Genomic DNA, 19,603 nt, shown 5'->3' on the forward strand with positions numbered 1-19,603 from the left:
GCCCCGCGTGTGTGTCGGCTGGCGTGCGCTCTGTCCGCGGCCGCATCTGACCCCAGCACTTGGTGTTTCCTGAGGTGTTGAGGCAAGTTCCGCAGCAAATGCTTTACTTAACGTGGGTTATTTCCTTGCCGAATGTGAAGTGTCCGCTCTTAAAAACCCTTTGTCAGCGGGGCCAACCCATCCGTGCCGAGCCTTCATCCAGTGTCCGCGGCAGCAAGCTTTCTGCAGTGACCCGAGGTACAAGATGACCTTGGGGTGCCTGGCTGGCCCAGTCAGAAGAGCAGGTGACCCTTGATCTCGTAGTCGTGAGTTTGAGCCCCACATCGGGTGTAGAGATTGCTTAAAATAAATAAATAAACACTTCAACAACAACAACAAAAAAGACGGACTTGTCCTGTGGGTCCACACATCTGACCCCGTGTCCATGTTGTTCTCCCTCAGAGGCGTCACCGGCCCCTCGCTCTCGTGTGGAGCCCTTGGTGGAGGGCAATTGGGTGTCCCCAGTGGTTGGCCCATCTGAACCGCTGGGGGCAAGCCGTGTTTGGAGTCTCTTAATCCAGGGACGAAGCCCTGACCAAAGTCAGGCTGCACGGACAGAGGAGAAGGGGTCCTGGGTGGTCTTGCGAAGACCATTCCCAGCATCTCTGCCCCCAAGAAACTTCCCCAGGCCTGAGTTTGAGCCTGGAAGCTTGTGAATGCAGCCGAATGGTCTGGGTCTGAGGCTGGGGTGGCCGTCGGTATGTCGAGGGCATCACGGGGGCAGGCTGCTGTGGGGATGAGGCCCAGCGTCTGGGTTGTGACTTTGTGGGTAGAGAGGTGTGGCTGTGGGCCTGGGCCTCCCCTCCAGGGGCAGTGGGTGTCTGGGGCAGTAGGGTGTGGAGGACTCGAGAGCAGGGTCCCTTTGATGGTTTTCCAGGCAGCTCCTGTGCTCAACTGGGGGAGCTAGGCCCCTGAGAGGACCCATAGGATGCAGGGGAGAGGGAGAGGAAGCACTGGAAAGCAGGGAGCTGCTTCCCTGACACTGGACCTGAGCCCAAGGGGGCCGCGTCCCCCTGCAGAGCACAGCCCGGAAGAAGCTTACCAACCAGTGGGCCAGGGAAGTGGTCCTTCCTGTTTATCGTCGAGGTGCCTCAGGATGGGAGCAGAACCTTATGGTTCAGGCACGGTTGGACCTGTTTGAGGCCCATTGCTGTGTGGCTGCCCCGTCCAGCTTCAGAGGCCGTCCGCTGTAGGTCGACCTGCCTGTAGGACTGTGCTGGAGGCTGGCCAGTTGGCAGTGCCCACGGCAGCAGCCAGTCAGGGATGGTCCACTGCCCCCGGCACTCTGCGGACACTTCGAAGCCTCTGAGGATTGGGCTATCAGGATGCAGTTGCTAGAAGAAGAGGTGCCTAGCCTGTCGGGGGCTGTCTAGCAGCTCAGTGGGCGTCTCCTGGGCCACTTTCCTTACCTGGTGTTGGATGCAGGTCACATTGAGGGTCCCAGCCGGGCAGGGCACAAGGGGATCTTCTGCAGCATGGCCCTCTTCAAGACCCAGGCATTGGGAGCTGAGTCTCTGACAGTGATCTCGCAGTTTGCCATCACTGCCCGCTGTTGTCCCTGAAGCTGACCAGCTCTGCCTGGACCAGGAGGGGGGACGGATGACCCTGGGCAGACACTCCTCACATCTTCCCCACCAGGCTTGGCTCTGGGGATGGCTCTGCCTGTAGCTGCCAACCGTGGACGTGGTCTGGGTCTAGGGTCTGCCTTTGTCATTCCTGGCGGATGTCTGGAAATTGAGGAGTTCCTGGTGGAGGACTCGTGCTGTCCACCAGGACCGGTGTGCCCCCACCTTGCTCTGGGCTCGGGGCTAGCCATGGTAGGCTTGGTCCACCAAGGGGCAGCTGTCAGCCCACCTGGCCCCCGTCATGTGGTGATTGACTCTGCAAGGCTTGGGTGGCTTCAGCTGGCCTCGGTCACCCTGTTGCCTGTAGTGTGCTGGTGGTTAAGGAAGGGCACTAACTCTCCCTGGGGACCCACCCACCGGTTTTCAGGTCCCGCTGGGGGGAAGTCTTGTGCTCTCTCTCCTCGGACTTCTGTCCCTTTCCCCTGCTGGCTGAAGACCGCAGGAAGCCGAGAGGCCTGGTTGGGTGAGGGCACCCCTTCGGGCACTAAGGTTTGGCCTTGTGCCCCAAGAAGAGGAGGGGGTGGAAGGACTCGGGGAAAGCCTCAGCCAGGCCGCCCACCATGACTTTCTCTGAGGTCACTCAGTCCCCCTCTCACTAGACATGCTTACCCCAGTGGAGGGCCAGTGCCCAGGGTCACCAAGCCCCGATGTGGCTGGGAGCCTGGTCTTTGCCACGTCCTGCCTTTCGCAGGAGCAGGGTCTGAACCAGGCTTCTGGGCATCACCAGGACTCTTGGGTAGGGGGACCTCTGTCAGAGGGCCTGGAGGGGGCCTGGGGCAGGGCTGGAAGGATCCGGAGGGCCTGAATGAAGTGGGTCTTACGCAGGAAGGGCAGATGGGGCTCTCTGTCCTGATGGAGTTTGTCCCTGCCCCTGGGCCTCCTGGATATGAGGTGCTAGGAGCTTTTCTGGGAGCAGAGTGGGGTGAGTTCGTGTCAACAGTTTGCAGGGCCAGTCGGCCCTCCTGGAGAAGGGCGGGGGCTGTTTCCCAGGGCAGGGAGCAGCCCCTTGCCGCAGCCTAACGCCCCCGTCTCCGCCCCCGGGCTGGCAGGGGAGCCCCTGTTGGCTGGCAGAGCACGCAGAGTGTGAGCCCTCCCCCTTGGAGCTTTGGGGCGGAGGGGAGGGTTTATCTGGCAGCATGCGCGGGCAGCCGGGGCACTGCATATGAGGGAGGCGGGCGCCGGTCCCAGCCCCGGGGGATCGGGAGGGAGTGCGTCCCTGGAGTGGTCTGCCCCAGCCGGGTGCCTGTGTGGCCGCCGCAGGCTCACCCTGCCTGCACGTGCAGGGAGGTGGCGAGGTGCCCCCGGGGGCTGTGTCTCCGCAGGGGGGCCCTGAGTGCCGGCTGCACCGCCGCCCCCATGAGCGCACCTGGGGGTACCCGCTCACCGGGCTGAGCCGCCACTGGGGTCTGGAGCTGCCGGGCGCCATGCACTGGGCTTGGGCGGCCGCTGCTGTGGCCCTCGGGCTGCAGCTCTCGCTCCTGGGGGCCGTTGGGGCGCGGCGGAAGCCCAAGAGGCCTCAGCAGCCCGGCCAGGGCACTGAGCCCCCCACCGCCACCACGTCCCACAGCGAGGGGCTGCTGGGCTCCCCCAAGGTACGCTCGGGCTGGTTGCACGTGGGGCGGGTTGTGTATACTCGTAGGCTTAGGGCGGCCACCTTCTCTCTGGCTCTGCCCTGCCTGGTGCTCTGGGCCTCCCTGGCCTGTCTGGGCGGAGTGGGGCTTTGGGCAGGGCTCGCAGCAGCTGTTCTTTGGGGCGGCCACTGGGGCCCGGGGCCCTGGGCCCAGGGGAAGGGTGGGGGAGGGGAGGGGCTGTGTTGGACCCTTTGAAGCCCCAGGTCCCACATGCCTCTAGCAGCCTGCTGTGGAGCAGGTTGTGGGGGGAGCCCCCTTGTTGGGAATCCAAGTAACCCACAACTTGGGTGGCTGGAGAGGCGAAGGCTAGCTTGGACCCTGTACTTCCTGGAGGTCCTTGCCCTGCTCCCCCCACTGTGTGCCCAGCACCCCTGGTGGCCTCTGACATAGCCAGTGTTCTGGTCCTTGGAGTCCCTCTGGCCTCAGTCTGCCCCTGGGGTCCCCTCTGAGACCCCCCTCAGCCTTGGCCCTCCACCATCTTGGGCCAGGTATCTCGGTGGGGGGGGTTGGAGCTGACCCCAGCAGCATGGGTCTGCCCCTGTGGGGGCCGCAGGCCTGAAAAGAGAGAGGCAGTTGCTGGGGCAGGCCTCCCACCGCCCAAGCCCTCATGCCTTTGATCCTGGCCTCCCGCCTCCAAGGGCGTCTCCGCTGCAGCCAGCGCGGCTGCTCTCAGCCCACGCGGCCCGTTGGAGCCTGAGGCCCCATTTTCCAGATGGGCAGGCTGAGGAGTGTGAGTCCTCGGGCCCTGCCATCCAGAGAAGGGTGGGCTACTGGCAGCTTCTGGGGGTAGGCACGGGTCCGCCTGGGGACAAACAGGCAAATCTCTATTCCAGGAGTGTCTCCATTGTGGGGGGCTGCCATGTGACACATACCCCAGACCGTGGGACCCCTGCTCCTCCTGCTGGGGGTGGACTCCTCTTCCACCTGCCCCTGACTCCTGTAGCCCTTGGCCCGTAGACACCACTGACAGACTTGTCTCAAGGCCCCTGAGTCCCTCAGGTGTGGCTAGGGAGGATGGCAGCCAGGCCACCAGGCAGAGAGCAGATACACCAGGAACCAGGATATTCAAATATCCCTGGCTTCTCCCTCTTCTCTGGGTGGGCCCCAGATCAGGGGTGGGAGGCACCCTCCCTGCCCCTCCTGTCCTGTCTGGTCTCCTGAGAAGCCCTGCCCCTCCTGGGCTGGGAGGCAGCGCCTGGCCTCGGAACCTGGCTCTTGCCATGTCTGGGACCGAGGGCTGCCCGCCGGACTGGACCCCGCAGTCGGGGCCTCTCAGCCTGCGCTGCCGGAAAGAGCCCTCTGAGAGTGGCCAGGGCTCTGCTCTAGCCCTGTGGTGGTGGCTGTCCCCCAGCCAGTCCAGCGTCTGCTGTGTTCCTGCCCGTGGGATGAGCTTCCTGCCCCAGCCTGGCCTGCAGGCTGCCTCGGAGACGGGCCGACTCTCTCCCCAGCCCACACCCCTCAGTGGGATGTGCTTTTCTTCGACTGGGGCTTCGGGGGCTGCTGCCTCTCGGGCTTGTCCCGGTGCAGAAACTGGGCTGGGGGGAGTGGGTGGAGGGGAGAGGGGGGCATGGTCTCAGGCAGCTCTGCCCCTCCCAGCCCTTGCTTGAACAGTCAGGTGGGCTGGGCCGCTGTGGCCTGGGTCCGAGCCCAAGGAGCCCGGCCAGGGCTGTCCGCTCACCCACCTGACGCCCAGCGCAGAGCAGGGCCTGTGCCCGTGCTTTTCCCAGCTCTGCGGGACTCTGAAGCTCTTGGGGAGCACCCTCCACCCCCGAGAACTTACTCCTGCTCTTTACTGGCCACCTGCGGGGATGTGTGGGGCAGGCCCATGTCTACACGGGTGTGCCCGTCGGCTTGGGAACCCGGTGCAGTGGGAGCGGACATGGTCGCTCCAATACGGAACCAGAACCAAGGTGCCTGGACATCAGGTCCTGGCTTCCACAAAGGCCCCAAGCCCTTGCCCTGTGTGTCCTGGTCTGGGTCCCTAGCGGTGGCCTGCAGTGACCCATTACCATGTTTCTCATATGTGCTGAGTCCTGCCCCAGGTGGCCTGGGCCCTGAGTCTCTCCACTCTCCCCTGGGGACAATAGGGGAGGCCTCGTGGGGGCCCGGGGGCAGCACAGTAGCTCTGTCCTCTGGCCCTGCAGCCACCTGAGGGCCTAGGGTCTGAGTTCTCAGACGCCCACATGACCTGGCTGAACTTCGTCCGGCGTCCACACGATGGGGCCTCCAAGAAACGGGGCCGGGGCCAGGACAAGAAGTCGGTGAGCTGCGGGGTCTGAACCCAGGGGGGGTGGCTGTGGCTCCCACTGGGACCCTGACTTTCTCCTGCCACCCCTCAGCGAGGCCTCTCTGGCCCCCCTGGGCCGCCCGGGCCGCCCGGGCCCCCCGGGCCCCCCGGTGCCACAGTCACCCAGGAAGCCCTGCTGCGAGAGTTTCAGGAGATGCTGAAAGGTGAGACCCCATCCCAGATCTTTCCGCCTGGGCCCTGGGGGTGACCACACCCTGACCCGAGACGCTGCTCTCACCCTTTCCCCACAGAGGCCACTGAGCGCCGGTTCTTGGGGCTGCTGGGCCCATCGCTGCCTGAGGGGACAGGGCGGCTGGTGGCCGAGGCCTTCCACTGCGCCCTGAAGGGCCCCCTGGTGGTGGACGAGAAGACGCTGGTGGAGCTGCATGGCTTCCAGGCTGTGAGTGCGCGTGGGGCCGGGCCTGGTCCTCTGGGGTATCTGCGCGGGTCCGGAGGTGGGGGAGGGGGCTCCTCGTATCCCAGTAGGGGCCAGTGGGGGTGGGGGGGCCAGGTGCTGGGTCGGCTCCCCACTGCTGGGCGAGGCTCATAGCCAGCCTGGGACAGTCGCCCAGCACACACACACAGAGGGTGCCTAGGGGAGCCAGGCACAGGGGGTGGGGTGACCTGAGTCAGGATTAGCAGGTCCTGTGTGCCACAACTTTGGGTGGGGTCCAAGGGGGCCAGGAGCCAGGGATGCCTTCCCTGGTGGGGGCTCTTGAGGGTTCTTCCATCTCTTGGGGCCTGGAGCCGGGTGGGCCCAGAAACATGGGTCCCCCGCTGCCGATCCTGCCCACTGGGGGCCTGCTTGTGGTGGTGGCTGTCGGTCACAGGCGCCTCCCCCAGGCTGGATGTGCAAGATGAGGGCCCCGGGCACTGCAGCTGGCTCTTCACCTGCTGTCCCTCCAGCCCACGGCCCAGGGCGCCTTCCTGCGGGGGTCTGGCTTGAGCCTGGCCTCAGGCCGGTTCACAGCCCCATTGACCGCCATCTTCCAGTTCTCCGCCAGCCTGCACGTGGGTGAGTGGGGGCCAGCCCCCAGGCCTGGGTCCCCTTGAAGACATGCCTCCATCCCCACCTCCCGCTGGGGCTCTTGCTGAGGGCCCACTCTCCTCCAGCTTGGCCGCTCCTGGGCCTGCACCTGGCTGTCTAGCCCCTGCCCCTCTCTGCTCTGTGCTCCCCGGGGGGCTGCTGCAGGCGTGCCTGTCTCTACAGACCACAGGGAGCCGCAGGGCAGGGCGAGGGTGCGGGCTCGAGACACCGTGCGAGTGCTTGTCTGCATCGAGTCCCTGTGTCATCGACACGCGTGAGTGGGCCTTCCTTGGGGGCACTGTTGATGCTGCAGCAGGGGTGGTGGCCAGGCCTGGACTGTCCTGCCTGCGGAGAGGGAGGGGCTGCTGCAGACGCAGAGCTGTCCCGTGTACCCGGGTGGGGTCCTGGCCCTGCAGCCAGCGGCGCCCTCACCCCCCCACTGTGATGCTGCGTCCAGGTCCCTGGAGGCCATCTCGGGCCTGGAGAGCCGCGGCAGAGTCTTCACCGTGCACGTAGAGGGGCTGCTGGAGCTGCAGGTAAGGCGGGAGGGCCAGCCGGGTGGGGACGGGCCTCAGGCCTGGAGCCTTTGCCTGGCCCCGCTCAGCCCTGCGCGTGGATGGACACCGGCCACGTAACCCCCGGGGTGGGTGCTGCCTGGTGGGGCTCGCGCTTCATTCCTCTGTGTGCTGCCATGGCTGGTGACGCCCACTGGGTGGGGGGGGGTCCACAGGCTGGACAGTATGCCTCCGTCTTCGTGGACAACGGCTCTGGGACAACCCTCACCATCCAGAGTGGCTCCAGCTTCTCCGGCCTGCTCCTGGGCACGTGAGGGCCAGACAGGGGGCCCACGGGGCCCACCCACCCCCACTGTCCACTGTTAAATCTGTGGTCCCAGCAATAAAGAGCTCTCAGCCCTTGCTGTCGCGTGGTTACTGTTCATCATGCAGGTGGGGGTGGGTGTGCAGCCCTGGAAGGACATGTGGGCTGGTGTCCAGTCTTGGAAGCAGTAGCCTATGGACATCTGCGGGGCCCCGGGGACCCAGATCCATTCAGCCTGGGGCACCACAAGTCCCAGAAGCTGGTGAGTCCGATGGCGGCCGGATGCCATTTGCTGTCACTGTGTGGGATGCAGAGGGCAAGGTGGGGAGCCCTTGGGAAGGCCTTGCCCTGCGGGGTCAGGTGTGGGGAGCACACAAGTGGAGGCCCGCGCAGGGCTGCACCCGAGAACCTGGGCGGGGGCGGGGGGGGCCCTGCGCGCCGCGGTGCTAGTGCGCATGCGTCTGCGGGCGGGGCCAAGGGCACCCTCCACGCCCAGCGGCTGCCCCCGCGGCCGGAAGCAAACCACGGGGCGGGGAGCCAAGGCCCTGCCTGCGGGTCCTGTGGATTTGGGCTCTGTACCGCGCCCTGATTCGGCTCCGGGAAACCCAGACCAAAGAATGTGATTTGGTCTCGGGATGTCCGGGCCTCTGCGGAGCTGCTGAGATACCATCTCTGTCTGGCACCTGGGCCCTCGGCGGCAGCCCCACCTGGAGGGCCGAGGCCAGGCCCCTGGCCTCTCCCCAGATGCCTGGGGGCTGGGGGCAGGGCCTGAAGCCCCCCTTCCAAGGCGGAGCAGGGAAGGGCCTCCCCGGCCCTGTGAGTGGGCGGGGGAGGGGGAGGGCAAGTGCTCCGGGGTCTTCGGCAGGCTCAGGGGGTGGGGGTGGGAGGCAGGGCGGGAGGAGATCGGAGCCCGAGGGCCGTTCTCCAGCCCCTCCCCTTGGGACCCTCCCTGCAGCCGGCTGAGTAATGAGGCAGGAGAGGCTGGTGCCGGGCTGGCGGCAGCCCCTGCAACCACGGGCTTGGCCGATGACCCGTCCTCACCTCTCTCCCTGGTCGCCCCAGGGTGGCGTCAGGGGCCGGGTGGCCGAGCTGGGGGTGTCTGCTTTGTAGTGGCTGCAGGCGCCAGCCCGGTCTGAGTGGGGGTGCTCTGGCAGCTTGCGGGGTGTGGGGGGGACGGGGCCTTCTCCGGGGAGGTTGGGGGAGGAGGGGCACACTTGGGAGACAGAAACTCAGGAGGGGGCACTGTCTCCCACTTCCCATTACTGAGGTCCTGCGCCAGGCTCCGCCATGGGCACTGTCCATGTCTGACCTCCATTTACAGAGGGGAAAGGCGGGGGGAATGCCGAGAGACAATGGCCAGCACTGGGCCAAACTCTCGGCTGTGCCTGGGGCCTCTCAGCGTCCAGGGGGGCTCCCCACTTCCCTACAGGTCTTTCCATGCCAGCCAGTCCCTTCCATGCCAGGTCCTCCTAGACCTGGTTGGGTCCAGGAGGGGACAGGTCTCATGGTATCCAGACGTGCTTTGGGGACTGTGATGACAGAGATGGAGATCCAGACCCAGAGATGGGGCCCAGGGTCCACAGACAGTGACAGATAGGTGAGGACAGATGAGAGGCGAGGACAAGAAGGATGAACCAGGCCAGCCCCGTGGAGCCTGTGGTGGGCAGGTGGCCAGGGCCCGGGCCCGCCGCTTGACAGCACCTGCCTCCAGTTCTGTCTGGTCTTCCTCCCTGTTTCTGTTACCCCTAATCAGAGGTCATTAGCCACTTAGCTGTAATTCCCCTGGAATGTGCTGTCCCCGCTTGGGCCTCCATGGCTGAGGGACTGGGAGCAAAGGCATGTGGGCGGGGTTGGGCCATGGTGGTTGCCCTATGGGATCGAGTGTTGTGAGCTGAGGGGGCCCAGGGGTCAGGCCCCCACGAACACAGGGTGGACTCCCAGGGTGAGCAAGGGGCGGGTGCAGAGTGAGGCTCCCAAAGGCTGAGCCCGCCTTCCAGAGCCCAGGTACCCAGCCCGCAGAGAGAAGGGAGGGCGGTCTTCTGTGAAAGGGAGATGAAGATTGTTACGGAGCAGACCCTGGGACGCCCTTCAGTGGAAAGAAGCTTGCTGCCCTGTTGCCCTCAATCCCGACCGTGGTGTTCAAAGAGCTCCCTGGGGTCTGGGCAGCGGTCTGGAGCCCCCTAAGGGGCCCTGGGCCCTCACAGTGATGCCCAGCCTGAGCAGGGGCTCCAGGGAATGGGAGAGCCTGGGAGATGGGGATCTTTTCCGGGCCTGATCTCTGGCTTTGTAGCTGGGTTTTGGGGTGGCCTGAGCGTCTAGCTGGGGCCAGAGTCAGAGTGGCCGCACAGCTCTGTATGGCTTCGGGTTGACCCTTGGCCCTGAGCCCTGCCCTGAAGCAGCAGGAACTAATGGGCTGACCTTCACTGACCTCCTTTAGGGCTCACTTCCCAGAACCTCCATCTGACTGTGGAACTTGCCAGACAGCTCGGTGCCCTGCTGTGCTAGGTAGGGTCTCCGGGGAGGGGGCAGCCGTCCTCTGGTGTTCCCCAGCCCTGCACAGTCAGAGTCCCGGTCTTCGGGCAATGGCCTGACTGCCACTGACAGGCCCCACGGTAGCCTTGGGACGCTGAGAGTCAGGGTGTCTCGGTGTTGGGCCGCAGGCTGGCCTTCCAGCACCCTGGGCACGTCTGGTTTGAGAGCCGACAGGAATGTGGGTATCTGGCTTGGGACAGCTGGAAAGTGCTCTTGGGGGCCAGGAGCCCCCGCCAGCTGCGCGGCCAGGCCCCACCCGAGGTCTGTGACAGGGTTGGAGGGGTCCAGGCTGTGAGAGAGAAGGCTGCCTGTTCCCTCTTCCTTCTCTGTGGGGGCTGAGGAATGGGATGGGGTAGGGGTGAGGCTGGCAGGAGTCCCCCCCCCCCCCCAGCCTGGGCCCGGGTCCCTGCAGAAGTATGGGCGTCAGCATACAGCCTGGCCAGGCCAGCTTTGGGTCTGAGTTCGCCCCTTCAGGTCGGGCCTGCGGCTGGTGAGGGGCCGTTCCAAGGGCAACTAGCTCTCCCCAGCCGGGTTAACTCCCGGCACACCTGGGAGTTTCTCACTTCCAGATCAGACGTGCTGACTCCTGTGACCTGGGCCAGGAACCGAGATTTGACCTGGGGGTGCGGGGGTCTGGGTGGCAGTTTCTCAACTCATGTCTTTGGGTGTGCCTTCCCTGGGCTGACCTGGTGGTGGCCGGGATGGGGTCTCTGACGTGGAGGGGTGAGGCTGCAGAGTGCTGCTGAGGGTGTCTGGGAGGTCTCTGTGTGGGGTCGGTCTCCGGTCCTCTCTCTCTGCCTGGGACCAGGACAGTCTGTGCTAACCTGGGGCACGTGGGAGCACACACGGGGCAGGTGTCCAGGACCTCGTGGCTGGAGCCCCGGGCCCACCAGTCGCTGAGCTTGTGAATGGCTGGGCTTGGCGTCCTTGGCGTCAGGGAGGCCAGCTGGCTGGACCGTGCTGGGGGTTACAAGATGGCTGGACCCTGAGGCGGAGAAGTGCTGCTTCGAGTCCACAAGCTGGGCTCACTGTGGTGGCTGGGGACGCTGGGCGATGGTGGCCAGGGACAGGGATTCCTCACGCCCAAGGAGGAGCTTGCAGCACACAGTCCTGGGGCAGAGGCTCCCTGGGGGCAGGAGGAAGCCTTATCTCCCCCAAGGTCTCTATCCTGCATACAGGAGGATCTAAGGCTGGGCTGGCCTCCAGAGACGAGCTGGGGAACAGTGGGGGTTGGGGTGGCCTCCCTGGGGTCTTGCTCACTGGCTGGGCTTGGCCAGTGCGTCCTGTGGGCTCTGAGCGCTCCATGACCTGAGGGTCCTGCCCTAGGGTCAGCCAGCTGCTGAGGCCCTAGCCCCAGGCACTCGAGCTGACCCAAGAGTGGAGGCCTTCAGCCTGCAGCTGGGTCTGGGAGGGCTGGGAAGCACGACCAGGGGTCAAGCACACAGCCCTGAACCACACCCGTGCCTGCGGCTGCCATCGACACATCTGCTGTGAGTCTGACAGTGTGCACAGGCGGGCCTGGGGGCAGGGGTGGGGGGTAGTGCTGGGGCACAAAGGGCCTTTGTTCAGGAGGTTTGGGGTGCAGCCCTGGCTCCGGGGCAGTGACTCATGGGTTCCTCTGGTGTGATAGCGTCAGTTCTGCAACAGCCTGCATGTCCCACACACCCCGGGCAGCCTCGAGGGTAGGAGGGACCCCCCATCCGCACCTGCCGCCCCCCAGGCTGCTCTGTTGGAACCTGGCTCTGAGAGGGGGCGGCAGCGAGAGCAGGAGCGAACAGGAAGGGTGTCAGAGGGCCAAGCAAAACTCCACTTCTGAAGTAAAGCCTGTCCAGAAGCAGCCACTCTGCCTCCTGGCCCTGCTGTAGGCGGGAACGCCGGGCAGCCAGAGGGGGCGGGGGTCCCTTGCAGCAGGGTGCTCCAGAGCTAGGCCCCAGGGCATGAGGAGGCTGCCGCATCTCTCCTCCTGTGGCTCGAGGGCCTGACACGGGTGACTAGCTGTCACGGGCTGGAGCCGGCTCTGGCCATCTCTCCGTCACTCCCTTTGCAGGATCAAGCAGGCGCCCCCCGTGTCAGGGTGCAGGGGCCCCTTGGGGGCTGGGCCTCCGAGCTCCAAGGATGCCGCTGGAAGGAGGGGTAGGCCTTGGATTGCCTTCTCCTCTAGTCGCCAGGCGGGGTCAGGCCCTGGGTTGGTGGGAGGCTGGGTCTGGGTGAGGGTCTTTGTGGGGTTCCTGGGCAGTGGCCCTGCCTGTGTTTACTCTGGAGGACGGAGCAGGAGCAGCCTGTGGTCCAGGCTCCCTCCGGTGGACAGAGCAGTACACTGTGCAGGCTGCTCTGTGGCCCCGGCTTCCCCCTGGCCTTGGGCGACACCCAGCAACAGGAGTGCTGCTTGGCGAACCTGTTGCTTACAGCCGAAGAGGTCTAGGGCTGTGAGCACAGGAAGTGCAGGGACCTGGGGCCAGGGGTACAGGGACACCTGTGCATGGAGGCCACTCTGGGCCCCACCCCCGCGTGGGCGGGGGCCACAGATGTGCGTGGGAGGGCCCCTGACTGTCCTGCTGAGTGGCCACCAAGGGGCTGCCCCTTGCCTCCCCCACCGCTCCCACCTGCTCAGGCCTCCCCAGATTTTAGCTCTGGCTGCCCACTCAGCTGCCAGGGTCCCCTTCCTAGGCTGGGGGTGGGTGTGTTCTGGGTGGCTTTCATCTCCAAGCCCAGGTGGAGACTGCTCTGTAGAGACCCTGACCCTCATCACTTCCTGGGCTCCCCCTATGCCCCACTCCCGAGATGGCCTGGATGAAGGCTTCAAGTCTGTGTGAAGGGGGACGCAGGAGTTACTCTGTGCCCGTGGTCAGCTTCCGCAGAAGCCAGCCTCCTGAGAGCAGCTTGGCTGATGCCCCGCAAAGGCATCTCTCCGGGACCCCACCAGTTGGACAGGGTGGATGGACCCCTGGGCCCCTGTTGGTGCTCAGACTGGGGGCACACCTCTGCCCAGTCTTTGGATTTGCGCCCTTGAGGCTGGGATCAGAATGCCATTCCAGATCCCTGGGACCTCCCCGAACAAGTGCTCCTGGCCCTCCCCCAGCCCCACAGAGCTGCTAATCTGTCCTGTTCTGGGCCCCTCGGGGTCTAGGGGAGGGTCAGGAGCTGGGAGTGGCTGCCCGCACTGATGGCCATCAGCCTCTGTGATCCCCGGCAACCCCAGGCCTTGGGTGGGAGGGGGGGCTTGAGTTTTCTTGTCACTGCAGCTGGAACAAAGGCCTGAGGTGTCGCCCCCCCCTCCCCTGCCACCACTCAGGCCGCCCCACCCACTGCACAACCTCCAGTGGGACCCCACAGTAGGGGAGGCTCGGAGTCCTTGGGGAGGAAGGGGTGGCTGCTCCAGAGATACCGCAGAGGACATTGCCCAGGGCATGTGGCCTCAGGACCCATGGGTGGGAGGTTGCTCTGGGGTCTCTGAAGCCCTCAGTGCAGCAGGCAGGGTCACCTGGCTGCAGTCTGGGAGGGTCGGACGGTCTGCTTCCAGGGTGTGAGGGTCTGAAAGGGGGAATGGGGCAGGATGGGGAGACAGGGGTCAGGAAGGACTGGGAATGGGGCAGGGTCAGAAGAGAGTTTTGGGGGTGAGCGGGACCAGGTGTGGGGGGGAGGGGAGGAACTCCGGGGTAGCCCAGGCTGGCAGTGAGCCCACCCTGGCCCTGAAGAAGCGGGGGAGCCCCTAGAGGCCAGGTGACAGGGGAAGGGGCTATTTCAGCAACCAAGGCTGTGCGGAGGGTCCTCTGGGTGGGAGCTGGGAGGTGACCCAAGAGTGGAGGGCCATAGGGTCCCAGGAATGAAGAGACCCCCAGGGCCTGGACTGCGACCCCTCAAGAGCCTACTGTCCGTTCTGAGGCCAGGTCCTGGTGTTAGGACTGACACAGGCCTTCAGCCGGCTCCCCGGACTCAGGGCAGGAGAGGCAGCAGCCCTACCCTTAGTAGGAGGAAGGACAACCCAAGCCTCTCTCCTGACCAGAGCACAAACACCCAGGAGCCAACTAGGGTGATTCAGTCTCCCCTGGGCTACCTGCTGCCCCGGTGCCTCTGAACGTGGTGGTTCTCCACGCTTCCTCTGGCTGTCCCGAGCAGGGCCAGATGCTTGGCCTGCTTGAAGCCTGTCTGTGGCTGGCGGCCATGCGCTCCCTCAGCCCCAGACAATGAAAGGCAGTGGTCTCACAAGGGGAACCAGGTCCCGGGGTCAGGTGGGGGCTGAGGGGCGCACCGGCCGTCCCTGTCGGACCCTGCAGATTCTGGCCAGGAGCAGCCAGCCCCTTCCTGCCACTGCAGGACCCTGTCCTCCAGGCCAGGTGCTGGGCAGAGGGAGGCCCGCCCCTGTGAGGCAGGGTCTGTGCTGGGCCCCGGGAGGCCCACCTGGCCAGAGGCGAGGGACCTGTGTGATGTGCACACAGCTGGGAGGGATGAGGGCCGGCGGACACCAGGAGCTGTACGGGTCTAGGGCTCAACCATGAGCCGGTGAGCCTGTCGGCATGTGGTCTCCCCCAGCAGGTGTGTGTCCCAGGGCAGTCACCACACCGCCTCCCCTCCTTGTCAGTTCCTACCATGTCCCTGATCCTTCTCTGTCCCCTAGGCTTCTAGGGGGCCTGGGGGGGCAGGGCAGGGGGTGGGCGTCTTGGCTCAGATCCAAGGGGGACAGGGCAGATGGTGGGGTAGCGCACCAGCTCCCATTCACCACAGGGCTCATGACTGGCCTCTGGGAGCCATGCCCCTCCCCAGCATGACTGTGTGAGCCCTTCCGGGTGCCCGACCACCCTAGGGCGCCCTGCCTTCTCCGGTCTCTCTCTCAGGTCCCACGTTTCTCTTTTGTATTGGAATTAGTGATGCAATATATATTTTTATATTAAATTTTAAATTTTGAGATGAGTGCAAATTTAATGCAGCTGTGACAGAGGTGCCATGGCCCTCGCCAAGGCCCCCCTGGTGGTCGAGTCTTGCAAAACCACCGGATAGTATCACAAGCAGGACAGGGACATCCAAGCCAGAAGCCTGGCAGCTCCACCCGCAGAACCCAGCCCCGGCTCCCTTCCACCTCCCCACCTTGACCCCACCTTGACTGGCAGCACTGATCTGTCCTCGGCATCTAGAACTGTGACCATTCGAGAATGTCATGGAGATGGAGGTACCCAGTATGCAACCTTTTGGGATGGACTTTTCTTGCTTGGCATAATTCTCGGGAGATTCCTCCTGTTACTGGCAGGATTTCTGAAATTTCTCCCATTTTTCTGGCCCTGGGACCTTGGCTAAGGTGCTCAGGCTCTATGCCCCCATCTCTTCCTCTTTTCTCAGGAACGTGAAAGGGCTGTTGCCAGGGCTCTCCACACTGGCCTTAGGGTAGGCCAGGCAGGACGAGGGCCCCCCCAGGAGGAGAGGTGTCCCCTGGAGGTGGTGCTGGATGCCCCATGCCCATCTGGTCCTGATGCGCTGCAAGGGTGGGCTCTAACGGCCGCTTGGACATACCAGTCTGGCCGGGAGACAGGTCAGTGGTCCTGTATCCTAAATTCCCATAAAAACCAGTCCAGTGGTCTGACTCCCCATCTCCCAAGAGCCAGAGAGCCTGAGCTCACCCCCGGTCTATAGAGCACACACGTGCAGATGGTGGGGAGCCCTCAGTGGGTGGGAGGTACAGTGCAGGGAGGGTACCCCAACCTGGAGAACGCCCGCCAGACTGGAGGGGGGCAGGTTCTACCCACATGCCCTGGGGCCACGATAAGGCGACGCCTGAGGGTCCCTCTAGGGAGGGGCTCCTGGCCTTTAGCCCCAGCGTATGGTCTGAATGCTGACATCACAACCACAGCAACAACGCGCCATCAGCCCAGTATCTGGTTGGTTCTGTCTTGAAATTTAATGATTTAGGTTGAACAATATGAAGTTTCCATTTCGGTCACACCTGGCTGCACACTGGCACTTCCCTGTGATTCACCTGAGTGCTAAGGCTCAGGGACCCCCTCCTCCAAAGAGACATGCCTAGATTTTTAGATTTTGTTACTGGGTCTTGGACATAGGTGCCCTGCTTTCCCTTGGGTCCACTCTGGAGAAACCTGGAAGCCACAGCAGGACTGTGGATGCTGGGCGGGGGTGTGGAGGTCCAGCCTTCGGCTTGGAGCCTGGCTCTGCCACTGGCATGTGGCCCCAGCAAGCTGTCTGGTCTGTCCAAGCACAGTCTCCTCGTTTGAGAAACGGAGACACGCACATGCCGACTCATCCCACAGTCCCGAGGTCAGACAAGACGTCCAGGTGAAAATGGCCGGCAGGGTCCCATTCTGCTCACCCCAGGGTCCTCAAACCTGGACCCTCTCATGAATCCTTGTCTTGGAAACCTATTCACAGAGGACAGTTGAGCCTGCTTTGAGGCAGCTAATCAGAAAGCCCACATTCACCTGACAATCACAGGCCCGGGTTCTACTTTCTAAAGACAGGAAAATTGCAACCACAAGACCAGCCCTTCTGGCCCGAGATCCAAATTCTGGATATTCTGCTTTTAAACAGAAATAATCCAAACCTGCAATGACTGATTGTATCCCCAAAAATGTAAATTAGACTTGAACCCCCCATGTGACAGTATTTGGAGCTGGGGTCAGCTGGGGTCCAGACGGTGGGCCTTCCGGTGGGATTAGTGTCCCTATAAAAAGGGACACCGGTGAGCCTGCTCTGGCTCTCTCTTGCCATGAGGACGCAGCGAGAAGGTGGCCACCTGTGCCGAAGAAAGCAGGTCCTCACCAGCACTGGGCCCCGCGGGCACTCTGAGCTGCCAGCCCCCAGAACTGTGAGGAAGACGTGTCTGCTGCTTAAGCTCGCTTGTCTGCAGGGTTCTCACGCGGCCCAAGGGCACCAAGGCACCTGCTCCTAAAACCCACGGCCTGAGAACACAAAGGAAAGGCGATGAAAGGGCAAGTCGGAGATTTGCTCCCCGCATCCTGCATTGTGCCGAAGCAGACTCCAGACTCCAGCAGCACCAGCAGGTGACCCAGCGCAGGTACCGGAGTAGGAACGTGCAGCATCACACACCACTGCGCTGACAGAAGGGCTCACGGCTGTCCTGGAGCCTCTTTGACGTTTGCGATGACCACAGCACTCACTTTTCACATTTAATGGGAAAAAAGAAACCCTGATTTTCTGAAGATGTGTGAGTGGATGTGAGGCCATCAGCCAGGAGGCTGCACGTGCTTTCTGTCTCCAAAAGGACGTGCCGGCCGGCAGAGTCCGTTTTCTTAAGACAGAATGTGGGAAACCTCACGAACGCTTCCGAGGGCTCAGATTCTGGGAACTTGGGCCCAGAGTCTAAAACAACAGATGCGTGTGTGAGAAACGCCTGCCCCTGCATGGCCGTGAGGAAGCCTGTAAAGGAAAGTCTTTTCAGAAGGAAACAATGGGACTGACTTTTTGTGTAAACTGGGAAGAGAAACGGAGAGTTTTAGAATTCTTCCACATTTAAACACACAGGCAGTAGCGAGTCTACAACTCCAGCTGTAAAAACAGATCAATCCACAAAGCCCAAGTTATGATAGAAAAGTCTTCCCTTAAATAACTTAAAAAGTACAAGACCCACACACTCGTACTTAAACTCTATCTACACAAATTTACAGTATTTATACGTCACAGACTAACGCTGAATGACATTTACCGCGAATTTACTCTAAAGCAACGAAGACCAAGGTACCATTGAAGCAGAAGAGCCGGACACACGGTTCAGTCAACGCCACGTGACCGAAGACATCAACACGGAACAGAGACGGTAACCTGACCCCACAATCTGCAGCGATTTTGATAAATGCCACTGGGTGCAACACACAGCTCAGCTGGAACATGCAAGGGCTGGAGGATCAGTTCCCGGCAGCCAAAGCTCTCCGGGCGGGGACTTCCCAGGTGGACGGTCAACACAGGGTGTGGGACGACACAGGATCCCCACCTCAGAACAAGTCCAGATTCTTTCTTTGGGGCCAGTGTCTGCAAGTGCCTGTGGGCTCCAGCCTCTGGCTGCTCTCCTCGCCCTTGGTAGAGGACAGCCAGGGTGGGGCGGGGGGGGGGGGGTGGGGGTGGGGGGGGAGGGCGGTGGCTGTGTAAGCCACTCAAAGCCAGCCTTCCTCCCAGTCTAGGCCCATGTGGGCTGAGATCCAGGGACAGGACCTTTCTGCCTGGACCTTATGTGTTGCCCTGGCAAGACCCAGAACAAGAGTGAGGCTCCATGGTGGCCCCTGGGGTGCACAGGCCTGGGTGCCCACCGGAGCTGGGACCTAGAAGCTGTCCATTGCTGCTCGCCAAATACACCTGGCCCCCTAGAGGTCTGGGCTTATTCTGGGTGACTAGCCAGAACCGGTCAGCTGTGCCCATCTAAGGCCAGTGGGAGGGCACCCAGGCCCCCAGTGCCTCTCGCTGCAGCGGCCACCTCCTGAGGCGTGTGTCCTGGCCTCCCTCCAGCGCCGTGTGACGTGTGGTCGGCTGCGGCTCAGGGGATGCCCTCCTTCCTCTGGCAGCACTGCGACGGCGGCGCCGACCAGTCGTAGACGTAGGACAGGCGCAGCCGCACCTCCTGCTTGCACAGGCGGCCCTCCCGCGCCAGCGTCTGGTGCTTCTCCAGCATGTCCTCCAGGCTCTGCTTGTGCGTCACGAGGTACTGGTTGCTGCAGCCGCGGGACTTGTACTCGGTGTCGAAGCGCGGGTCGTGCTCGCGCTGGACGTCCACCGGCGCCAGCCAGGCGCCCAGCGACACGTCCTCGCTGTGCCACGCGCGCAGGTACTCCCGGCTGAGGCGCAGGTAGTGCACCAGGTCGGCCGAGAGCACGTAGCCGCCGCCCAGCGCGTAGGGCAGGTAGTAGTCGCACAGCTGCCAGGCGGCCTCGCGCCAGCGGCCCCCGGGCTTGACGCGGCCGCGGCCCGAAAAGAAGCCCCAGTAGAGGCGGCGGCGACGCGCGGGGTCGCGCGCCCGCAGCTCGGCCAGCAGCGCGTCCAGCCGCGCGAACGAGTCGTCGTCCGCCTTGAGCACGAACTCGAAGGCCACGTGCTCGTCCAGCCAGGCCAGCATGGCCAGCACCTTGGCCGTGAGGTTCTCGTACGCGTCGCGCAGCGCGGGCAGCAGCAGCAGGTCGCCGTGCCGCGCCTGCTCGCGCTCCAGGGCGCGCCGCTCCTCGGCGCCCAGGCCGCCGGTGCCCACCGCGAAGCGCGCCCACACGTCGCCCGGGCTGCCGCGCCGCGCCGCCGCCAGCCACGTGCCGCGGACCACGCTGCGCCGCTCGGCCGCCCGCGGCGCGCTGGCCACCAGCACGGCCAGGAAGGCGGCGGCGCGCGCGGGCTCGGCGGGCGGGGGGCTGCGGCCGGGAGGCGGGCGGGGGCCGTCGGCGGCGCAGCGGGCCAGGTAGAGCAGCCCCGCGCCGCAGAGCGCCAGGCCGCCTAGGCCCAGCGCCGTCCGGTGCCGCCACGCGCGCCGCAGCAGCTTCATGGCGCGCGCGCGCGCGGGAAGCGCCCCCGAGGCCCCGAAGCCGGCGCGCAGGCCGCGTCTAACGCCGGCGGAGGCGGAGGGCGGTGCGCTGCCCGTCACGGGTCCGCTCGTCACGTGGGCGCGCGTGCTCTTCTTATTGGTTGTCGGGGGGGGGGTGTCCTGTCC

The 19,603-nt window shown here is 64.2% G+C and overlaps 2 protein-coding genes across 2 annotated transcripts; one reads left to right on the plus strand and one right to left on the minus strand.

Annotated features, from left to right (window-relative positions):
• Positions 1-7,525, plus strand: C1QTNF12 (C1q and TNF related 12). Its single transcript, XM_047725632.1, has 9 exons — positions 1-614; positions 895-3,256; positions 5,440-5,556; positions 5,635-5,746; positions 5,834-5,982; positions 6,489-6,597; positions 6,793-6,883; positions 7,067-7,145; positions 7,340-7,525. The coding sequence occupies exons 2-9, from the start codon at positions 3,089-3,091 to the stop codon at positions 7,436-7,438; spliced, it is 924 nt and encodes a 307-aa protein (XP_047581588.1). The 5' UTR covers positions 1-614; positions 895-3,088; the 3' UTR covers positions 7,439-7,525.
• Positions 7,526-15,823: 8,298 nt separating this feature from the next.
• Positions 15,824-19,560, minus strand: B3GALT6 (beta-1,3-galactosyltransferase 6). The gene has a single exon (XM_047725087.1). The coding sequence runs from the start codon at positions 19,436-19,438 to the stop codon at positions 18,449-18,451; it is 990 nt and encodes a 329-aa protein (XP_047581043.1). The 5' UTR covers positions 19,439-19,560; the 3' UTR covers positions 15,824-18,448.
• Positions 19,561-19,603: the final 43 nt, after the last annotated feature.

Source organism: Lutra lutra, chromosome 4 (assembly GCF_902655055.1).
Source record: "Lutra lutra chromosome 4, mLutLut1.2, whole genome shotgun sequence".
NCBI lineage: Eukaryota > Metazoa > Chordata > Mammalia > Carnivora > Mustelidae > Lutra > Lutra lutra.